Consider the following 22114-nt stretch of genomic DNA (forward strand, 5'->3'; position numbering starts at 1 on the left):
AGCCTCTCACAGTCACTATTTCCCCTTCTTCCCATTATGGAGGGGCTTCCTGGAGATATCCAAAGTAATGATGTACATTCCTAGAGATTGGTGGGGACCGCGTGTAACCTCCAGCTGGCAGCTAGAGAATAAATCACTCCAATAGCAGAAAATTTACCTATCCTCAAGAAAAGCATGATCTTTGCTAAATCTGAACTCCTCTCCCATCATCGCTTCTTGTGCAGCCCTCTTGTCTGTGACTGGGCTGTGGGATCGCGGGGCAGGAGGGCAGCAGGCAGCTGAGATCAAGGGAGAGTTGCCTCCACATGGAAGTGGAGACCATCCATGAGCAGTTGTTCACAAAATGTAAAGCCGTACAAAAATGGTTAACGAACATTTTGTCAAAACCAAAAACTACAGGGACAGTGGAACTGGAGAAAGAAAAGTACATTCACCTTTTTCTAATGAAACTGTTTTAAAAGGAACAGAAAATGTGGGCAATGTCAAAACAAACGATTTTTGAGATGTCTGGCACGGAACAACATCCGTATTTTGAAGTTACCTTCCTTTTAAAAGACTGTTTGTTAATCAAAAGAAATAAAGGCCAAAATAAAACATTTAGAATTAACATTTCTTTTCAAAGACTAAATGTAACTACTGCTTTAGTCCCAGTTCAGGAAAATTTTAATTTTGCACAGTAGAAACTTCCTGCCAATCCACTTCTGATGCCCACTGCATAAAAAGGTAGCTGTTGGATGCAATGAATATCCCTTTAAAGGAGTGGATCAACGTACATTTAACACACAAAAGTGCTTCAGCAACCTCAAAGAATCACCTTTTTTTTTTTTTTAAATTTAATTTATTAATGCCTTATATTGCTATACAGAAGATCAGTTTGTCAGATACACAGTAAGAGTCCCTATGCAGTCTTTTTTTTAAAAGAAACCTCCTTGATCAAGTAATCATGTTAGGTGTTGATGTCAGTAAGCACCAGCCTATGTTGTAATAATGTTTGCCTTCCTTTCACGTTGACTGTATTCCAAATAAAACCAGTTGTGTGGCAGAATGCATTAATAAATGGTGATGTGAAAAATATCTTAAAGCAATAGTGTCTGTCAGGAAAACACTTACAAATTTGTATGTTTATATGGTTTGGCTTTATGTATAAAATGTTGAGAAGTAATGATGTATTATACTGTAAACTAAAATATTACTGCATGAATTTATTTTTCAATGGTCAAGATGCCATTAATTTAAAAACTATGTCTCAAATTTGGATACAAGTTTTCAATGTCCAGCTCTTAAATCAGATTCAGCAAGTTCATGTGAAAATATTACTGACACTTGCTTTAGTTTCCTTCAAACTAGAATATGACATCGTACATTACTGTCTCATAAATAAACCAAGGATCTTCACTTTGTTTAGCAGAATCTAAAATTTCATCTGCCGCAATTTTCAACATTTAAGTAGTGTCTGACACCATCACCCTGTGTCACTGAGCTGTTGGTGCAGCTGGCAGTGTTAACAACAGGGGCCTTCAGTATTCAGCACAGAGGGCTCCTCACTGCAGGCAAGAATCTGTGCTACAAGAAATATGCGCCAAACGAGCATCACCAGCTGACACAGCTATTCGGGACGTCAAATCTGTAACTGGAACCAAACAAACTGCTTCGCACTGCACATATGAAAAGAGAAAGTATCATGAAAAAAATCCATCTACTCACATTGCTATATGTCTGACAAACTATTTCCACCACCATGTACAATGGATATTTAATCACGATGAACTTAAACAAAATAAACACAAATATATTAAACTTGCCTCAAGAAAGCAGAATACCAGTATTATTTTATGTCTATAAGCTTTATTGATACTTAGGGTTTTTTTGCTTTTTTGTTGGTAGGGTTTTTTGTTTTGTTTTTTACATTTCACAATGCATTCCACAGACTTAGTTCAATACAGCTTAAACTGCAAGTGTATAAGTTTTCATTTATAATTTCTTGCATAACAAGGCTTTAAGTTTCCAAACAACATTTGCAGCATTAGATATTCAGTCCACAGATTATCAGTTTGAGAGACTGTAAAATTATTTGCTCAAAATCAACTATTGTACGTTTGTGCAACAGTGTATGTTGTAATTTGATATTCATGGAGTTTCCTTTGTTTTTTTTTTTTTTTTAAACTGATGCTAGTGTTTACAGAGACATTTTAGTTTTTCAATCTTGTGTGCTATGGAGCTAGTCCAGAAATCAGTCAATTCTCTGAAGTATGAAGCACTGTGGAGCAGCTGAAAGATCTAAGCTTTGTGAAACACACACACACACATATATATATATATATTGGCAACTGATAAAACAGTAAAATCACAATACAGCTATACTCATACCAAAAAGGCAAGATTTTTCAAAACTTGCTAAAATGGTATATTCTTCTAAAACATCTCATTTTAGAAAATCTGCATCAGTCTACACAGACCATACACAGTGCACAAACTGGGAAGTGTTATCCTCTGCTCCACCTGCACTATCTCTTCTGGGAACACAGCAGGGACTACCTCTGATGAAGCAAAATGTACAGCTTTCTCAAATCTTATGTATTAGCCAGTGCTGCACACAGGATAAAGAAAGATGATTAGTTTTATATCCATACATAGCAACTTACAATACTTAAGATGATGAAACGCATGGCAGTCAAAACAGTTATTTTTCCTCAAACACTGCGTTGCTAAAAAATAAAGATCTGTGAAATTGCACTGCAATGTCAAGGGTTTTGCTATTCCCTGACTCTCCCCACGTAAATCCAAATGAGTGTATTTTTTTCCCCCCTTAAAAGATGAACTTCCTATCGATAAGTTGCTTCAGGCTTTTTACTCAGTTTTGCGCTTCAGCCCAGGGATCTTTGCTTGGATCCTACAAGAGGAACAGGAGAGGAAAAAGAATAGTATTTGAATACCGAACAAAAAAAAGTAGGTATAAATATAGTCTTAAGCACAGCGACACGTGAAGATAATTATTACAGCAACACAAAACTATTCCGTTCAGAAATCGATGAAATTGCTAAATTCTTTATTCACCCCTCAGCTCCACCTGCTGGGGGCCTCAGGTTTCACTAATGATTTCAAATACACATCTTTCTATTAGAAATATCATATTAACTCAACAACAGCATCAGCAAAAAAGGAGCTGATTTCATAACCATGTCAAATTTAAAAAAAAGGACTTTTTCCTCCCAGGACTAGTGCGTGCAATGCATTTATTATATAGAGGCATACCACACATACTGAGAACTGTAAACATTCTTTGTAAAGTGAAATAAATTTAAGAAAAAACAAAACAAAACCAAACCCAACTCACTTAGCCATTGCATCTTTGACATTCTTGTTCATGAGTCCCAGATAATGGTCAATTTGGGCCTGAAATGGAAGGTGATAGATGTTACAGTCCAGCTCTTAGGGTTACTTTGCCCAAAAGGCAGAGTCACACCACACCAAGATGTGCTTTACACGAAAAAGACTGCTGACAGAAGAAAGGGGCTCAACCATGTCTACTTTCCCAGTTTGATACCAGAGCTCCCAGGGGTTCAGCCACAGCACATGCTAGTGTTTGCCTCCAGGAACACACACAATGACACGGAATAGCAGGTAACTAGCCAAATAAATTCATCCCTGGCTTCTGCACGTTCTGCAAAAGCAGTCACCAGCATTTCCTCCTGCCTCTTCCCAAGGCCACCCCAGCGCGAGGGTGCACAGCTCAGGCCCTTGGTGAGGGGCAGTTGGCTCCTCTGCCTCCTCTAACCACAGGGCAGAAGGAAAGCTGCTTAGGTGGGCTGGGCCTGCTAAACAGCTTATGCCTTCAGAGAGCAGCCTTCAGCTCCTCAAGAGGATTGAGGAGCCCGGGTTAAGCCAGGCAAATTGTCCATCATCTTTCCTCAGGGCTACAGGATTTCCTTTCACTGCAGTGTACTTTGTTCTTTCCTAGGAGCTCGGAGAGGAGCACAGGAGGCTCTGCCATCTGCTCAGTGCCTTTCTTCCCCCCTCCCTAAGTCCCAGGCTAGCCTCTACCAGCAGGGTTGTTTTTGAAAGAGGAGAAGGAACTGCTAAGCCAGAGCTGGCTTCCCCCCTCCTGCGCTATGACCTCCTGAAGACAGTCCTTGCTCAAGCTTGGCTACACTTTAATCATATGCATTTTATTTTGGCTCCCTCTTACCTTTTTCTTTTACATTAGTCTCTCCAAAGGAGAAGCACTGGACTGTGCCGAGCATCTCCCACCTCCTGTTCTTGCCAGGGCTACAAATTCCACAGGGCTTCAGGACATGAATCCTAAATATCAGCTCCGAAGATGTTTCTTCAGAAATTATTTTAAAAGTCCTTACATCATGATTAACGCACTGTGCCTACTGCTACTTGAGTCCTGACCAAATCTGGATCAGAGGAGAGAAGGCCTCCAGGTTAATCGGGCCTTTTTTGCAACTGTTTTCTGGGGGCCTTCTGACACTGCTACCGAAAAGGAGAAGGGGAAAGCACATGCTGGACTTCACAGTGGACTTGCTTTGCTTGGCCCTGTCTTAACTAACTCCTGGTTAAAGGCCTATTTTTTTAAAGGCTTTTAAAATTTTAGAAGACTGAAATGAATTTTGGTTGTATTCTCTTGTGGTTTTGATTCAATAGAGCTAATTTTATGAAGCATTTAATGAATTGTTTTTAACACTCACCTGATGTCTCTCGTAAATAACAGGAACACTGAAGAGTGAAATCAAAGCTGGGAAAGAGCATATCAAAGGTGTAAATATTGACAAAAGGGACAGCGTTCAGGTAAAACAATGGTTTTCACACCTTGACATTTCTTTCAAAAAGGTACAAGAAAAAGAAATAACTAAGCCACATACAAAAATTGATGGCCAGTAATTGAAATAATCCCTTTTAAGGAGAAGCTGGGCTGTTCTCTAGGTCTCATTAACAGTACAGTAAGTGTGGTCACAATTAACTTTTTCACTGTGGCTTATGCAAATTCTTCAAAAAGGATCTCGGGCTCCTGCCAGTGAAACAAACTATCTGCAGTGGGACATGGCCAGAGCCAATTTTGTACCTCCTCCAAAGCCACAATACAGCAATGATATTCAAGACAGGCTAACCTTGATGGGGACAAGCACGACAGAACATACTTTTAAATGGTACAGTGTCTGGAAAATCAGCAATCTCAAGGAACTCAACACTGCAATTCAAACATCCATTTTGCAGGTTGCAGTTATCAATGTCCTAGAGAAAGACACACAACTACAACATCTTGCTACACTCCCAACAACACAGGAATACCCTCACAGTACCAAGTAGACTTCAGTGCTTTTCCAATGTTGTTTTGTATGCCAGGCATTTAACAAAATTTAAAACACTTACCCAGAATCAGTAATGTCAGACCATTAAACAAGGCACCAACGTAAGTGAATACCCACATCAACACTGCAAACTAAAAAGGAAAAAAAAAACCAGCATGTCAGCCCACAGTCTGTCTTACCAGAATATACTAGTTAGAGCAGTCAGAGAATTTCTCTAAACACACACATGGAGCTAAAATGCTCCAAACTCCACTTCACCCTTCTACGTCTCATGTATTTATAGATAAGTGACAAAATAGCTGAAGGGTTCAGTAATCAGATATGTGGCCTTTTGGTCACCGGGCTGAATTCAGTCCAAGTCAGCAGTGACCAAAAGCTGTTAGTACTCAGTGGCTGCTCAATGCCCTCTGCATTTACACGGTACTTCCAATCCCATATTTAATAATGATGGGCAAACACAGCTCCTACCTCCCACCCTGCAAAGAGACAGAACAAGACAGGCAAGTGAGAGGTTAAAGGGCTGGCACAGGACACAGCACTTGCTGACAGAGCCAGAAAGAAAGCAGGTCATTCGTTTTTGTAGCAGCCCAGCAGCCAACATATGAGGGCACCCAGCCTGGGGCTGCAGCGCAATCAGCAGCATCAAGCTATCAGAACCACACGTTGGCTCAGCAAAGGTCTCAGTGAACCCTTGACTAGACTAGGCAGTGGTTGCTGCTGCTACAGGGGAAAAAAACCTCTCTGGAAAGTAACATGGCAAGGTTGGCTCGACTGACTTTTTCCGTTTAAAAAAAAAACAAAAAACCAAACAACATAGGAACTTTGGATACTAAAAATTCAGGGAAGAGGAGTCAACAGTGCCATAAAATGGAAGCTGGCTCTAAGTCAAGAGACAAATTCAGAAGTAAACACGTCCTTCTGTTAACAGACACCTAATCTGCCATAATTTCTGGCTTCATATCCCAGCCCCAAACTCGTACCCAGACGTTCTTTCTCCACTGCCATCCTGCTGACTACTCTGCTCCACTTCACTAGCTTTACACAAAGATCTGCACAAGTTCAAGCCCCTCAGCTTTCCACTAGGTGGACAGTGTCCCAAGCATACCTCTGACCTATAGTGGGGTGGGAGGGGGCTGAAGGTTGCCAGCTCTATTTCTGGGTAAGATTCTTCCCCAAGGAAAATCAGTCAGTTTCTTCTAGTGTTGCACAGCCCATAAGGAACTGAGCAGAAGCCAGGATCTGGATGTCAGACATCCAGATATATGGATTTACCAGTGCTTATTTCTTGCTAAGCACTGAATTATGCTTTGCATTGTGCAGAGCAATGCACAAAGACCCCCAGTCCTTTAATCAACTAAGCATATCGGGTTATTTTCTGTGCAAGACTGCAAAACACTGAAGAGCTGGACAGACACAGTGTGGAAGCTGCTGCTTCCATCAAGGAGAGAAGATCTAGGCACAATTAACAACCAAAGGTGAAGCACTCCAATGAGCAGGAGATACACACAAGGAAAAGATGGGTACAAAGCACTGGAAAGAAAAAAAGCATGTCGAAGGACTGTGGGTGTGGTCAAGGACCTACCCTGCAGCCAAGTCACTCATAAGTTATGTATCCAAACATCCATTTTCAGCTTATCATAAGATGCAAAATATCCAAACAAAATCAACAGCCAACAATAAGATATGGGCATGACAATCAATGTAAGTTTAATCGCATGATCCCTGTGATAAAAAAAAGTTTACTTCATGAGCTTCATTCCAAGTCGATCCCATTTAAAACACAGTCGATTAATTGCAAACGATGCAGCTCTTTAACTGCCAGTTCTTTCTCTATGTGATGCAAGCGGCACTAGAGGCACAAAGTCAACCCTCAGACAAGGCTGAAATGTTACTGTCAACAGCATTCGCACTGAAGGATTTTGGCAGGTTTATCAAGAAAAATAAAGCAGATTTCTCTTAACTCCCTCATGATTCATTCACAGCTTGGCCCAGTTCTGCTCTCCACAACAGCAGGGTGAGCGCTGGCTGCCTGCCTCTTTGCACAGCACATTTTAACAGAGCAAACACTTGCCTTTTAGAGCAAGTCTGCAGCTGCAGCACATCCCCCTCCCCAGCAAAGAGAGGAAAGTTGACAACTTCTACTATAGCAAAAAGCCCCCGAGTTTGTGATAATTCAGAATTATTCTCTTGCAGGCTGTTCATTTTGGTAAACTAAACGTGCCAGCTTCAAGCACACACAGCAAAGCATCCTGACAGCTCTCCAAGATCTCCTCTGCATGAACACCATTACCCAAGCTAAGCACCACCCCGGTCGGGTGAACATTCAAGTAATCTTGCTGAAGACTATGACCAAGTCAGAAAATATAAGTTTATGTAAGCAGAGGGGTAACAGGTATCAACCAATCCCAAAGTCCAACAACAACCACAACTATCGAGTCTTATTTAGTGAGCACTGAATTTGTGGCCCAATAAAGATCAAAATCCAGGAGTTAACATTTGACTGATACAGGCTTTGCTTCTTGGAAAGCCTGTCCAGAGCAGCATCAGGGTCCAACAACAAACTGCATTGTGTGTGCAGTTTATAAACCGCTTCCCTTATTCATAGTGGGTGGGAAAGGGAACCACTGACCCCAGCGAGACCACCTGTTCTCTCCACTCTGTCAATAAGGGACAACTATTTCGAAAGCTGGGGCTACTAAAAGCAAATGAAGTTCAGCACAAACCTCAGTCCCCCTCCCACAAGACCTTCTCTCTTCAACACACTTCTGACAGTTAAAGCAGCACACCCAGGATACAAGTGGAGTTGATCTCAATCCCACATTTAGGTATTGGTCTCTGTGGTTTTTCTTTCCCTTAGAAATGAGACAAACTCAGAGAAACTTACAAATGCAAAAAGGCTTACCTGAAACCCATCCAAACACTTAAAGCTCTAAGACAAAAGGCAACCCAGGACTGACCTACAAAGATAGTATTGCTCTTCCCACACGCTCAGGACAGCGGGAAAGCACAGGGCAGAAGCTCAGCCAGAACCTTACAACGACCACCAGTAGTATCTGATGGACTGAACCGAGTTTTTGCCTACCTCATTCCAATGCTTAATGACTCCCCAGTATCCAAAACATACTGCCATTTAACAGCAAATCCAGGAATGTCCATATAGCAGTTTCTTTATTATAAAATAGTTCAAATGCAACAAAGAGTTCTGTTTCTCAAAACATCAGTTGAGCAATGACAAACTGAAAGCAACTGTGCCCCAGTGTCAGACCACAGCAGCTGGCACTGCACAGCTGGGGGTGAAGCACTACATCCCTGTGTATCAGGACAAAGTGCAGTTTCTCCTGGGACTGTCTGGCAAACTCCTCAAGAGCTGTGAGGAACTTCTCCTTGTGCTGCATAAATATTTACAGTCCACTGTAAGACTTCCATGACTGAAACATTGCTTAATAGAACAGAAAACAAAGATCTTAACAAGACAGATTTTACAGCCACAACTATTACACACAATAAACTGACCTGCAGATATTTTCTACATTAAAATTCTGTAACTTTAATTATATACAAACATGCTGTTTCCTATAGTGAAAATGTTTAAACTACACAAGCCAAGATTTATTATTTTTTTTTTTAAACAGGGCTGTTGTATTACATAAGACTCCAGCATCTTAATGTTCTCCTCAAGCACAAACTCTTCAAAATCAGTTACTTGTGCTTGTGAACTGTCCTGACATTCACTGGTTACATGTAAGGGTTGCTCCCAACCACCCTAAATCAGACTAATTAACCTACATTTAAAAAACCTGACATTTAAAATGTCAGAAGAAGAGAGGGGAAATGAATTATAGTTCAGCTGAATAAACATGTCTTTCCGATATACCATAGTATTTTAAAAGTGATTAAAGTGCCTTGAAGACATTCTGACTGAAATTAATTCTAATATAATTCCTCTGAAAGGCCTAATTTTAAAACAGTGTTAACTGAAACGGCAGCTGGCTGTTCACTGCTTCCTTTTTCTTTACTGCAAAGGATTGGGATCTCTAAACAAATGGTGTGGAAATTCTTGTAACTCAGATGAAGAAATGTACCACAAAGGGCTTAATAATTAAAGAAATAAGGTGGCCTTGTGACTACAAGTTTTTCCGTGATGTTGTTTAATTAGATCCAAAAATTACTTAAGCAAATTAACTTTTCTTTTAACACTGAAACTCAATGCCCTTAAAAAACACAGTTAACAAAGAATATGTTCCCTTCCTCACACACCAAGTTTAAGTTACCAAAATGGAAGTCTAGCTGTGTAAGGGTCATTCTTTTGGTCAAGTCTGTAGCCTTGAGATGCTGCAGAGATGAATCCTAAGTACTCAGTCACTTAAGTGTGGAGACGAGACACAGCTTCTTACAGACCAGACTGATGGGCAGCAGTGAGAGGATTTAGCCATCAAAATGCAGTCCCTGGGTGGCAACACTGGCAAGGTACAGGCAACAGCCACCTTATTTAAGCCATTTTGCCATAAAATGATGGCAGCGTTATCTATCATGTCCACAAAAAATGACGAGAAAATAAGAATGCACAGCCACCTCATAAAAATACTCATACTGCACAACCCTTTAGGAGCAGGAAGATTATTACACAAATCCCCCAGCTAATATCCCATCTCCTCTTTCCCTCCTGAGAAAACGAATATATATACCATGATCAGCACACCCCAGGTAACAACCCAACAGCATTATTATCCTTCCCTTCTCCAGAGGGAAAGAACTCTTACTGCAGGAGACTTGCACAACATCAGCTGCAACATCAGGGAGGTCGTGGAGTCCCCTACTCTGGATATTTTCAAGACCCGCCTTGATGCAGTCCTGAGTAATGTGCTATAGGAAATCCTGCTTTAGCAGGGGAGTTGGACTAGATGATCTCTAGAGGTCCCTTCCAACTCTGAGAATTCTGTGATTCCATGATTTCCAGCACACACTCCTCACTGTGTCTAAGTGGGAGCATAATGAGAAACTGAATCTGGAAACTCTGGGTAAGACGATCCTGAGATCCACCTCCAATTTCTGTTCCCCAAATATAACAAAGACTTTTACAGCCTTCCTAATTTTTGCCAAGTTTCACTAGAAACCCCTTCCCCCAACCCCACCACAACTCAAAGGACTTTACAAAGAACTAAGTAAGGGATTTACTGGAAGAAAAATGCAACTTTATTTCAAGAAGATTAAGCAAACTGAAAAAGAAGTGGACAACATGTTGTACTCGGTAAAAGAAACAATTGTTTGAAAAACGAAGAAAGGCGATTAGCTTAAAAGGAGAGACTATTATTCTCACAGAACAAAACTGAAGGGTTTTCAGCCAATTCTTTTTTTTTTTTTTTAAATTATTCTTCTTCGGTGTCAGTTTTGCTCTGCCACCTTCAATAAACCCCATTAAATACTACTTGGACACGTTCAACATATCTATTAGGCAGTATTGCGCACTTGAGGTCATTTCAAAAACCCATTTCAGTAATTTGCATCACTACAAGAAGCAGCTATTGACACCCAAATCCAGGGACTGAAACAGGTGCCCACCTTCCTAATAAAACAAGGGCAGCACTCAGTCCCCACTCTCCCAGCAAAAATGTGGACACAAGAACTCCTACTGTTTAAGGCAAGTAGCTAACCACTTGGTAGTCTCAGCACAAACAGAAAACCAAACCAAAACCACACTGTGCCACTCCAGCCCAAAACGCAGATTTTTCAAGAGGGAGAAATATATGGCAGCAACAAATTTTGAATGCCCAATGTCTTGTTTTCTTAAAAGATTTCTGCTGTTAAGCACCAACAAGGAGGTGTAACAGCTGAACTGCACGCAGCCAGAGCCTATTTCAGTTTTCCATTAATTTTTATCATACTGTCAAAATGCAGATGAAGTTATCCACTCTATTATTGCATGCAGCACTTTATGGTCAACTCAGTGTGGCTAACAGAAAACTACACTTCTTAAAAAACAAAAAGGCTTAGGACTTCCAACTGGCAAACTCACTATTTACTTACACGGAGCAAAAGATGCCATTGTTCATTCATGTTTATAAAGACTAGTGGGCTTTGCTAACCTAGGTCAGCAAAGAATCTATTTACACAAAGCTACTGTATCTACAGGTGAAGCAGACTTACCTTCAGAGAATCAACTAAGTCATCAACTAGGAAGAGACGTCTCAGCTCTTTGACTGTGCCATTAACGTGACCAAGCACAACATTACTGTACTTCTGAATAAGCTCTTCAGACACAGCTACATCAGACTCCAAGTAAGCCCTGCAAGAACGGAGAGCTTATGAAATTTTACTGCAACAGTGCTGCCAAACAGTATCAACATGTTATATGTTATATATACAATACCAACATACATTCTTCTTATGTTATCATAGAATGGTTTACATTGGAAGTGACATTAAAGATCACCTAGTTCCAACCCCCCCGCCATGGGCAGGGCCTGCCATGGGTAGGCCAACCAAAGAGAAAAACCTCACCATTCTAGATCCTCAACCAAATCCTAAAATGATAGAACAGAACTAATCTAAGTTATTCTTAGAAGGTAAAAGTGAATCTTAAAAAAACCTCCACAATGTCTTAGAAGAAAAGAAAAAATCTTTTTTTTTTTTTTTTTTTTTTACTGCTATGTTGTGCTACTGCATTTACCAAGTCACACACTCAGTCTTACCTGGACCAGGGAGCAAAGATGCACTGACTAACTTACAGGTGTGAAGAGACAAGGCTAGTGAGTGGCCAAAACAGTGTCCGGCAGCACTGACACATACTTAGTCTGTGAAGTCTCTTCCTACTCTTCAACATATGCCATAATCTAGTACACTAATAAGGCCAACATCTATTTAAAAAAAAAATGAGACAGACAGCCTGGGGGGCTGTGACGTGTGCATCACTGTTTGTTTTTGCTATTGTACTAATAGATACCTTACTATTCTACGAGGCTTGAGATTCCTTCATTTCTCAGAAAAAAATCCTACAAAAAGTAACATATCCATTCATATCACTGGAAGGCATGTACCATTAAGCTGTAACAAATACCCTAAGGCACAGTAAAATGAGCAAGTTTTTCATAGTTTGCTAAAAAAATTTCTTACAGTTAGTGACAACAGTTCTTTTAACAGAAGAAGATAAGCTCCAGTCTGCGACTTTCATCTGTAGTTGCAGTGGCTATAGCAATTTAGACTCTTTAAATAGAGAGTAATTTATCTAATTTGCATGTTGGGAGGGAGAAGGAGCAACTCAGCAGATCTGTAACACAGCACTCATTTGCATTTACTACAGTTGTTAAACTTTTACTTAAATTTAGGAGGGGATTCTGCTTTGCGGTGGTTTTGTTTGATTTAGAAAAAAAAATGCACAGTGGAGGCTCCTATGTATGTCATTTAAGGCAAAGCTAAACATGGCATTGTGGCAAGTCCAAAACAAATGAAATACTTTAAACAGTAACTTCAGAGGGTGGCCATTTCAAGGCTACATTCTGCTATCCACACTTAAGTTGAGAATGGTGTGCAGATTCAAGCCATGAGCAAGATATTCAGTATCTAAATCAAAAATTACATTGAGCTCATGGATGTGCTCTTCACTGTCAAACTAAATTCAAGTAAAAATATCCTTCCTTCAACTACAGTTGAAGCCATACAGATAAAAAGTAAGCAACCTGGTATGCTGGACAAGAATGTCCGGAAGCTTCTTATGATTATCAGTATTTTTAGAAATAAACTGCAGAAAGAGCACAGGTAGAACAAGTTTTGCTTGTTCTTGCTAACAATGAACTTAAATGGTAAACGTGGAAATGCTGTTTGGATACTGAAGAGCACTACTGGGTAGACAAAGCAAACAGGATTTCAGCTGGGAATTATTCACCCTAGTAAGGGTGAATAAGGAGGACCATACAAGGCCTTGGTCATTTAAAAAAAAAAAAAAAAGCCCCCCTCCCAAAACTCCTCAAAAACTAAGTTTACAAAATACAGATTTCATACTGCTTACAAAATACAGATTTCATACTGCTACACTGAAAGTTGGTGCCAATTGTTCAGATGTGTTTTTTTTATATCGTATCTAAACTTGAAAGCAAATACCCCTTTTTTTGCCAGATTTTCGTCCAACAGCTGTTTTAGGCACAGTCTGGCTTCCCGTGGGTAAATGAGCCACTACACAGTTAGGGAGGAACAGAGGTAAAAACCCAAGAAAACATTTTACTTTGCCTTACTGAAGATGAGAGGAAGAGAACAAGAATAATTGGAAACACCACAAAATTAGTAAGAGAGCTGTAAAATAGGACAAGCAGGAATTTCTAAAAGGTGCAAGGGAAATTGAGATTGAACCACTCCATTGACTAAAAAAAAGGAGAAGCATGTCTGAGCAGCATGGCTCAGGGTTGGTATGGAAACAGAAAACATTCACTCTTAGTAATTACTCTAACACATTAATAAGTTTTAATTTCTCTTAAGATGCAGCTCTGCGATAATGGGCACCACTGTACTCCACACAGGAAAGAATGCATACCATGGATACCGTATTGCTACACTGCAGGGAAGTGCACACACAGTGTGCCCCAAGGACTTAGCTCATCACTTAAAGCAAAGAGCTCAGAGGTCCTCTTTGAGGACCTAAGTTAATCCTATGATTCAACTCCTCAAGCCTTAGAATTCAGAGTCCAAGTTTCTGGATTTCTGACCTGGGTAGGCTGCAATGAACCTGGATTCTGCTGAAGCCAAGGCAGCCTTGCGCGTGGAGAACACAGCTACACACTAAAACAGGAATTTTAAGGGTATTCTTAAAAAAAAAAGTTCCAAAAAGATAGAATGTAGCAGAGGATACTTTTATTTTTATTTTTGCTAAATATATTCCATTGAAAGTACTGCATCTCCTGGGTATTCTTTAAATTTTGTATATTATCTGCCACTGGTTCACATTCTGAAGACTACACCATTTAAAATGCACATATTACTCCATTAGATTGAAGTATTTAAACTTTTAAAATGTAACTTAGGATATTCTAGCATTCCCAGGGAAATCCCCTGTACCAAATGCTCAGTTCGTTTTCTCTACTGCTGTGTATGCCTGCTGAGAAAAACTGAAAGAAGAGCTGTCATAGGCTGAGTAACAGATTTTTCAGTACAGAGACTATTCACATTATTATGCAACATATTATGGCATATGTCATTTACTGCTTCTAAGAGCATCAATATTGCTGTTCCCCAAAAGAACACACTTTTTTTCTTAATTAAAAGACAAATCTCACCTAAATGGGTGGCCTTCATCGGACTTTTGGATTGCCTGGATAACTCCCTTGTATATCCTAAAGCTGATCGTCACAGAAAGCAGGGCCAAGGCAATGTAAGCTGTCACACTCACGATGCTGAACACTGTTAATGAAAGCAGCAGGAACAAGCTGGCACCAAACACCACTCCTGTCTTCTTAATGTCTCGCCAGTAAAGGAGGTCAATAACTAAAATTTAAAAAAGGTAAGACATTAGAACAAGATACCTTTTGCATCCACATGAAAACAGTAAAACACGATTCACTTGACTGCTGAGAGTCATCAAGAATGGAGCTTGTGATCTCACCGTTAAACCAGAGCTGAAATTACAACTTGAAATAAGTTATTTTAACACTGATTCTGCATTTGACTTCAGATTATTTGGATCATTGTTATTAGGGTTACCTCAGATGTAATTGCTAAAATGTAAGCACAATTCTGCCCTTAAGCAATGTCAGAATCTCTTCTACTACTGTGCTGTTTTGTACCACAACCACAGCGGTTTGCGCTTCATTTCATTTCATTTTTGTGCAGGTCACTCACTGACGAGATTGATTCCAATTCCCTGTTGGAACAAATGACAAGATGCTTACAGATCTCTAAACCATTATATCTTTGCAAGTCTGGTAGAAGCAAAGGCACTGCTCAAGACTCATTAACAGCTTGGTTTGTTTCCTTTTGAATGAAGACATACCCATGGGAGTTTATAGCGTTGATTATGGGTGATAGGCTGAGCCATCAAGAGGGAATAATCTCACTGAAATTTCAATCCAGGCTAAATCTGCTGGGTTCCAATGCAAAATACTTCATTCGTAAACCAAGTTTATTCTTCCCTTAAGAACATGTTCCCTCATGAGAGAAAACAACATTATGCCATTTTTAGCATCATTGTTTAGAGTAAACTACACCCTTACACAAATCAGAGGTAACTGCTTAATATATCCACTGCAGAGGTGCTGTTGATTACCTTAATGAACTCATGAAACCTGGCAAATGTCGTTCTCCATTGCAGGGTACAGAACTGGGCAGGGGCACCTCGTCTAGCTTTATACTTCATGGTGAGACACACACTAAAACTCACTCTTCATCATTTCTATTTCCATAGCTGATTGGATTTTCACAAGAACAAATTCCTCTTCTGCATCAAAACTGCTTGTTCACAGCAATAATGTATTACATACGGAACTCAAAATTATAGAAAAATTATTACTATTGTACCACACTCCTATCTCATCCTAAATATCACCAAACTTAACAGTAACACAGCATATCATTCAGTGTAAGAATATCTTCCGAATCGTGACTGTGAAAGAAAATTAAAAAATAGTATTTGACTATTATTTCTTACAGGATGAAAATGTGGTAATGCACCAAGATGAAATACTTAGAAGCCTCTGTAGGGCAAAGTCTGCAAAATCCCTTTGTAGGTATGAAAATGCCACTGGGGCTATGGTGCAATTTCAGAGTGTTTCAGAAGCTGAAGTCCTTTCCTGATTATTTCCACAGGGAAACCGTGATGATCAGCAGACGCTGGAGAGATGAGAATCCCGGTCAGAAACTTAAAGCTGCCATTCTCAAAATGCAAAATATTTCATCCGAATATTTAATTCACATTCCAGTAGAAGTTTCCTGAAGCTCTACAGACAGAACCAGGTTACAGTTGTGTAACACCTAAAATTTGTCATGAACCAAAACTGCTGTTGAAAGAAAGAGTCTCACCCCTCCACCACTACTCCTCTCCTCGGCATGGCCACACACAAACCACATGGTTTTCTGTCTGCTGCTCATAACTGCTACCCCCAAAAAATAAAATAAGCAAAGCAGCCAGCTAGATCAGACTCTAGTTGTTGCTCACCATGTGACTACATAAACATATGGGCTGAGAGATAGAGCAGCCAACTGACGGAGGTGACACTCCGGCTCTCCAGAACAGCACCAATCTAAAGTCCTCATCAAACTGCAGCCCAGCCTATTCACGCACCCTGTTGACCTGTTACTCCGCTGGGTCTCCTCACGTTACAAACCCGCAGTTCTCTTCCGTGTCAAACAAACAAAGCTCTAAGCAAGCCAACTTTTCTTTAATATTTGTAAAAATCAAACACAAAAACCCCCCAAAAATCAAGTCATCACAGAATTCCTTTTGTATTGGCTATAACACCTAAATTTAACATTTTCTTTCGTTTCCTTGGCTTTGCTTCTAATCACAAAAGTGTCTATTAGTGTACACCTTATGCTAGCAAGTTTAATGTCTAAAAGGAGCTTATGAATGACGAATGAAACCATGAGCTTGACCTAAAAATCATTGTAAACTGTAAACCTAAACCTGCAAGTAACCAGAACACCTAGATGAGATTGTCAAAAGCAGTCTTGCAAAAAAAAGTTGGTGGATTTTGTGCTCCTAAATCATGCAAGAAATCTTTGAAAACTCATTATTTCTGAATATTTGGTTCAAATACTGAAACTATGTTTATTTTTAAACGCTGCAATTTGAGCATCCATACATTCAAGTTTGGGTGCTGCTCCTGTATCATGTGGCACACCAAGTATAAGCCCTACTTGTCTCTGTTTGCAGATAGCGTCAGTTCCGTAAATGAGATACTCCCTCCTCTGTAACGCACTTTTAAAAGTCCCTCCCCTGATAGTGGGTTTGCTGCTTCATAGGCAATCACTTATTACAAGCATTACACCTGAACCCAGCTACAAAGAATGTAAGGCCAGTCATTCATCTGTATGAGTTTCCAAAACAGAAACAAAGGTAAATGGATGGAATTAAAGCATACCACAAATGGCAAATGACCTCTATGGACCCACCTTCAAGTCTTTTGCTCTAAGTAATCAATAAAAAAATCTCCCAAAGCTAGGACCTCCCAGAGCAGAGCAAAGCTGCACACCAAGCATTTTCCCTCACTGTCTCCACTCCCTTTGGAAAACTACCACCTCAGTCTAAGGACATACAGATCTGGTTTCATTGTACATTCCTCAAAGGGAAACTCAGTGTTATAAGGCACTGAAAAACTGATTGTGATTTTCAGGCTAAGAGAGCACATGATTAAATTGATTTACATTCTCCAATCAATCAGAAACTGGTATTTGCATTTCTTTCTAAAGTAAAATATTAAAAATATTACTAGAGATGGCTTTCTGGCTTTAACTTACACACAACATATTCATAGCAGATTAAAAAACAAACAAACAAAAAAAACCCAGAAAAACACCCAAGCAGTGTTCAGCCCTGCCAAGCAGTACCTTTCCTCACGGAAACCCTTTTAAGCTGTATTTTCTCCATAATCTCATGCATTTAGTGCAAGTATTCCAGGCCTATCCCGAAGCCAGGGCAGCTGCCTACATTTGGTAACACGGACTGTCACTTGGCACAGCTAAAAATAGCGCTGCCAGCACCCACGCCTCACGCACAACTCAGCCCACTACCTTTGGCTTTTAAAGCAAGTGCCGTGATAGGTTTATCACTGTATTTGTCAGTCTTCTCTCTCACAGACATTTAACCTAAAACTGAACGATTCATATTGGTTTTCGGTGACAAAAAAACAAGTGGTTTAATATATTTAACCTTATAATTCTCCTTAAAAAAAAAAAATATCCCGCTGAACTAAGTTAACCCTCTCATTTCTGAGAAACAGGAATTAAAAGCCTCGAGATCTACAAGCGAGTTCAATTCGCATCTGTGAAAGAAAATCAAGAAAAAGGGACTGACCCATTCTGGCATCCATCTTGCGCGCGCCCGCCCGCGCCCAGGCCGCGCGCCGCCGCCTTCCCGCCGCCCTTCCGCTTCCGGCCGGGGCGCCCGGGGGCGACGGATCCGCCCAACCGCCCCCCCGCCGCCAAACGCGGCCCGCCCCCGCCAGGCAGCGCCGAGCGAGAGCCGGAGCATCGTGCTCACAGCCAACAGCTGCTCTCCAGCCGGTGTTTAGAAACAAACACAAAAAAAAAGGGGTTTCAGCGCCAGAGAAAGGCTGCTGCTTGTGTAAAAGAGGAAGATTTTAAAAAAGAAATAAATAAATAAAAAGACAAATAAGAGCCTTTTCTGCATCAATTTAAGAACAGCCAGCATTGTACTAATACAGAAATGCAATAGGAGCATTGAGAACGGGCAGCTTCCCAATGCACCTGAAGCGCACAGCAACAACCATACAGGCTGCTATGAAGAAAATTAACTCCAGACCAGCAAATACACGACAAACAGGCAAATTGCTGTTAATTCCTATTTGGAGAGGCATTTTTCAGTTACGCTAAATAAAGTTCATATTTACACTTGACTTCAGGGCTTCCACTGCTCTCTCACGCGCAGTATGGAGCACACGGGGTCCGACCCCACAACTTCACCTTCGCAGCCTGGTGCGGGGCAGCCCCGGCTGGAGAAAGACCAGCCCCAAAGAGAAGCCACCAACCCATCAAGTGGTCAAAGTCTGCCACGTACAAACACGGTTAGTAGACCGGGGTTTGACGATTTTCAAGATCTCCTGCAGCAGAACAGCCATTTAAAAATCACAGTTGACATCCCAAGCAGCAGCAGTTACAGACCAGGCCACTAAATTCAGGCCTCCTTTTACCCTGATCAGACACGCTGGAAGCCCAAGTTTGGTCCTTCCCTGCCTTGCTGCAAGTCAGTGACAACAAAGCAATCCTAGGCTGGTGAAACTGGGAGGCCCTGACACCACCACATGCAGTGGCGAGCACGTAGCACGTGTCTTCAACCCACAGAGCTTTCCCTGTCCTAAGGACCGACGTGACAAAAAAGTGGCGTGTCCAACAAGACCGACAGGCTTGTCCAACTGGATCCCAAAGGTCAGAGAACAAGTACGCATCACACACCTTTCAGACTCGGGACATCTGTCCCACAACCCCTAGCAAGAACAAGTGATAACAGATTTCACAGAGGACACACTAATATGAAAACAAAGTCCAACACTACCGGATTGTCCCCCAACACCTGCAAATACTACCTAACCATTATTAATGAGCCAAAATAGTATTTTTTCTTTCATTCCTACTTAATCATATACACATGCATGTGTGCACAAGGTATGAACTGGGAAAACCATTCCAAAGCCCTGATTACTCACAATAAACATCTAAAAAGCTCAAGGGCTGCAGAAGCCTATGCAACCTGTTCTACCATTTAACTAATGGGAACCAGAATTCTGAAAGATTTTCAGCACATTAGTAATAATAAAAAAAAATAATCCTGGGATAGTCTGGGACTATAGCTGTGGTGTTCATCCTACTATTAGCATTACTCAGTCATTAAAACCCGACAATTCATTGAAGCAATTTAAAATCAAGTAAGTAAATGGTACACATATTAGTACCAACTACTCCATGGGGCCCTGTCTTTAAAAGGGCTAAAAATAGAAGTCATGCCATACCCAGGATAAAGCTATTTCATCCTGCCTATCTAGATGATCAATACCACAGGTATTAATCAATGCAACAGGTTATACCACTTTCACTACGATGGTTCCTGAACTACTATGGCCATAGCACAAGAAACATGCAGACCAGAACCAAGTGCTTTAGTTGGAAAGTCTAACTAGGAACCATACTTTTGGCTCTTCTCTGGTTTTAGATTTAATTGTTACTTTTATTTTTAAGGTTATTTTTTTAGCATGGAAAGAAGCATGTTGCAATATTTGCCTCTGCATTTATTTTGGGGCAATATCAACAGTGTAATCAGTCCCTGAACTTCACCCATCATTTTCCACACCACTGAAGCCTGACCTAACAAAGGTAGAACACATGAAATAAGGCATCTTCATCTCATTATAAACAAATGTTACCAGAAACTACACTAAACCAGGCTTCAAGAACAGTTGCAAAATAAGAGGAATCAGACTCTTCCACTTCCCCAGAAAACCTTGTTCTTGCTCTGCTTCCAATTTCTATTGGACCCTATCTGTACAAGTTAACATATAATTAAACCTCAAAGCAGTAGCGACTTCCTTGGAGGGAGAAACAGTCACTAAACCAGCTTCCTCCACCTAAGGGGATGCCACTATGTAAAAACAAAGAGAAGGAAGAAGAATTTTAACTGCATGAAGCGGTTACATGAACACAAAACATACATGTAGGACAGGCCCAGGTTTGCCTTGTTTCTTTGGGGCCAGTTCCATCACATGCTAGTCAGATCTACATTTTGCAAGGAAGCCAAGGCACATTCCTGCCCCCCCTGCAGCTGTAGGAGCACGCCTTGCACTGCTTGGTGTATTCCCCTCAGGTGTGCCGTACCAGCACGCTCATGATTGGCAAGTCATTTATTTTAAACCAAGAAAGACTCCACTATTCTCAAGGCCTCAAATTCTAGACTTGGGAATGCCTGCTTTCAGTTGCAGTGAGGTACAGACTCACCACCAACCCTGTAAAAGAAATCCTGAAAATTAGGCCTGAATAACCAAAGGTAACTTGCCTTTCAATCTTCACAAAAACCTTCTGACCTCACCCTTTTTTTTTTTTTTTCCCCAACCCCAAGAATTTCAGGCCTGACATATGGAGTGCTGAACATTTAAACTAGTTACACATCAAGAACATATTACTAAACACTGCAGATTTTTTTTTCCTAATATTTTACAATCCTTTAATGTAAGGTAAAAAGCTTCTAGAACCTTGTTTTGCAGGGGCAAAGTTTTTGCCCTGCAGGGCTTTTTTGCTACGTATTTAGGTTCTGATAGAGCATTCTATGGATTCTAGACAGCTGGCAATTTTGTCCAAGTGGGAAGAGACATAGATTTTGAACAGCAGTTATAGAAAAAGAGGAAACCTTCACAACTACCAAGCATGACAAGGCCCTTTAAGAAAATATTTAGGTATCCAGAAATGATTAAATTTTTTGAAAGCTTGTCTTGCTGATAAAGTTTAAAGATTACATATACAAATAAGGCTTAAACTCTTACACACTGAGCACTAATATAATGATCCACAGAGATTTACACCGGTGATCTCCTATTGGTGGTTACAGGAACAAAGGTCAGAACCACACTAATTTAAGATTAGTTACTTATTTACCTAAAACAATTTGATATTATGGTTGTAAACTCTGGAAAATCAGACAGAATTTTACCTAGAATCCAACAGAATTATGAAAAACCCAAAGCAAACATGATTAAGGGTAGACTCTAAACACGCTATGCCAAACAGGGGTGGGGGAAGAAAATACCCTTCCGTAGTTTGCCTGAGATTTCTCCTCATACTACATGAAATGCATACACTACATTCTTTTGAGTTAATGGTTAATGTTATTAAATTATTAATAATCTTGGAATTTCAAAGGAACATCAACTAAATTTGGACTATGCTGAGATTTGCGCAGTGCATACCAAAACAAGCTGTTCTTTAACATGCTCTGTAGCACTGAAAAAGATCTGCAGCGTCACTCAAGCTATTTCACCCACATAAATAATTTATTCTTCTGCATTGCTCATATTTACCCATTTTAACCTACTTGTACAATTTTGTATACAGTACAAATAAATCTTACACCTTCAGATACATTTCACAGTCAAATACATGCT

The 22114-nt window shown here is 40.4% G+C and overlaps 1 protein-coding gene across 7 annotated transcripts in view; it reads right to left on the reverse strand.

Moving 5' to 3' along the window:
• Window positions 1-829: 829 nt before the first annotated feature.
• The window catches only part of RTN4 (reticulon 4), a 74648-nt gene continuing 53363 nt past the window's right edge, over window positions 830-22114 (reverse strand). For 6 of the 7 annotated variants that reach the window (XM_074167986.1, XM_074167989.1, XM_074167987.1 and 3 more), the window contains 6 exons: window positions 14573-14780; window positions 11457-11595; window positions 5374-5443; window positions 4692-4738; window positions 3335-3393; window positions 830-2890 (listed from right to left, as the gene is read on the reverse strand). In XM_074167986.1, the coding sequence (XP_074024087.1) occupies window positions 2848-2890; window positions 3335-3393; window positions 4692-4738; window positions 5374-5443; window positions 11457-11595; window positions 14573-14780 (566 nt within the window). In that variant the 3' untranslated portion in view covers window positions 830-2847. Of the gene's footprint in view, window positions 2891-3334; window positions 3394-4691; window positions 4739-5373; window positions 5444-11456; window positions 11596-14572; window positions 14781-18303; window positions 18381-22114 lie in introns of those variants that run through there. The other variant, XM_074167991.1, reaches the window with a different exon arrangement.

The sequence above is a fragment of the Numenius arquata genome, chromosome 2, assembly GCF_964106895.1.
Source record: "Numenius arquata chromosome 2, bNumArq3.hap1.1, whole genome shotgun sequence".
NCBI lineage: Eukaryota > Metazoa > Chordata > Aves > Charadriiformes > Scolopacidae > Numenius > Numenius arquata.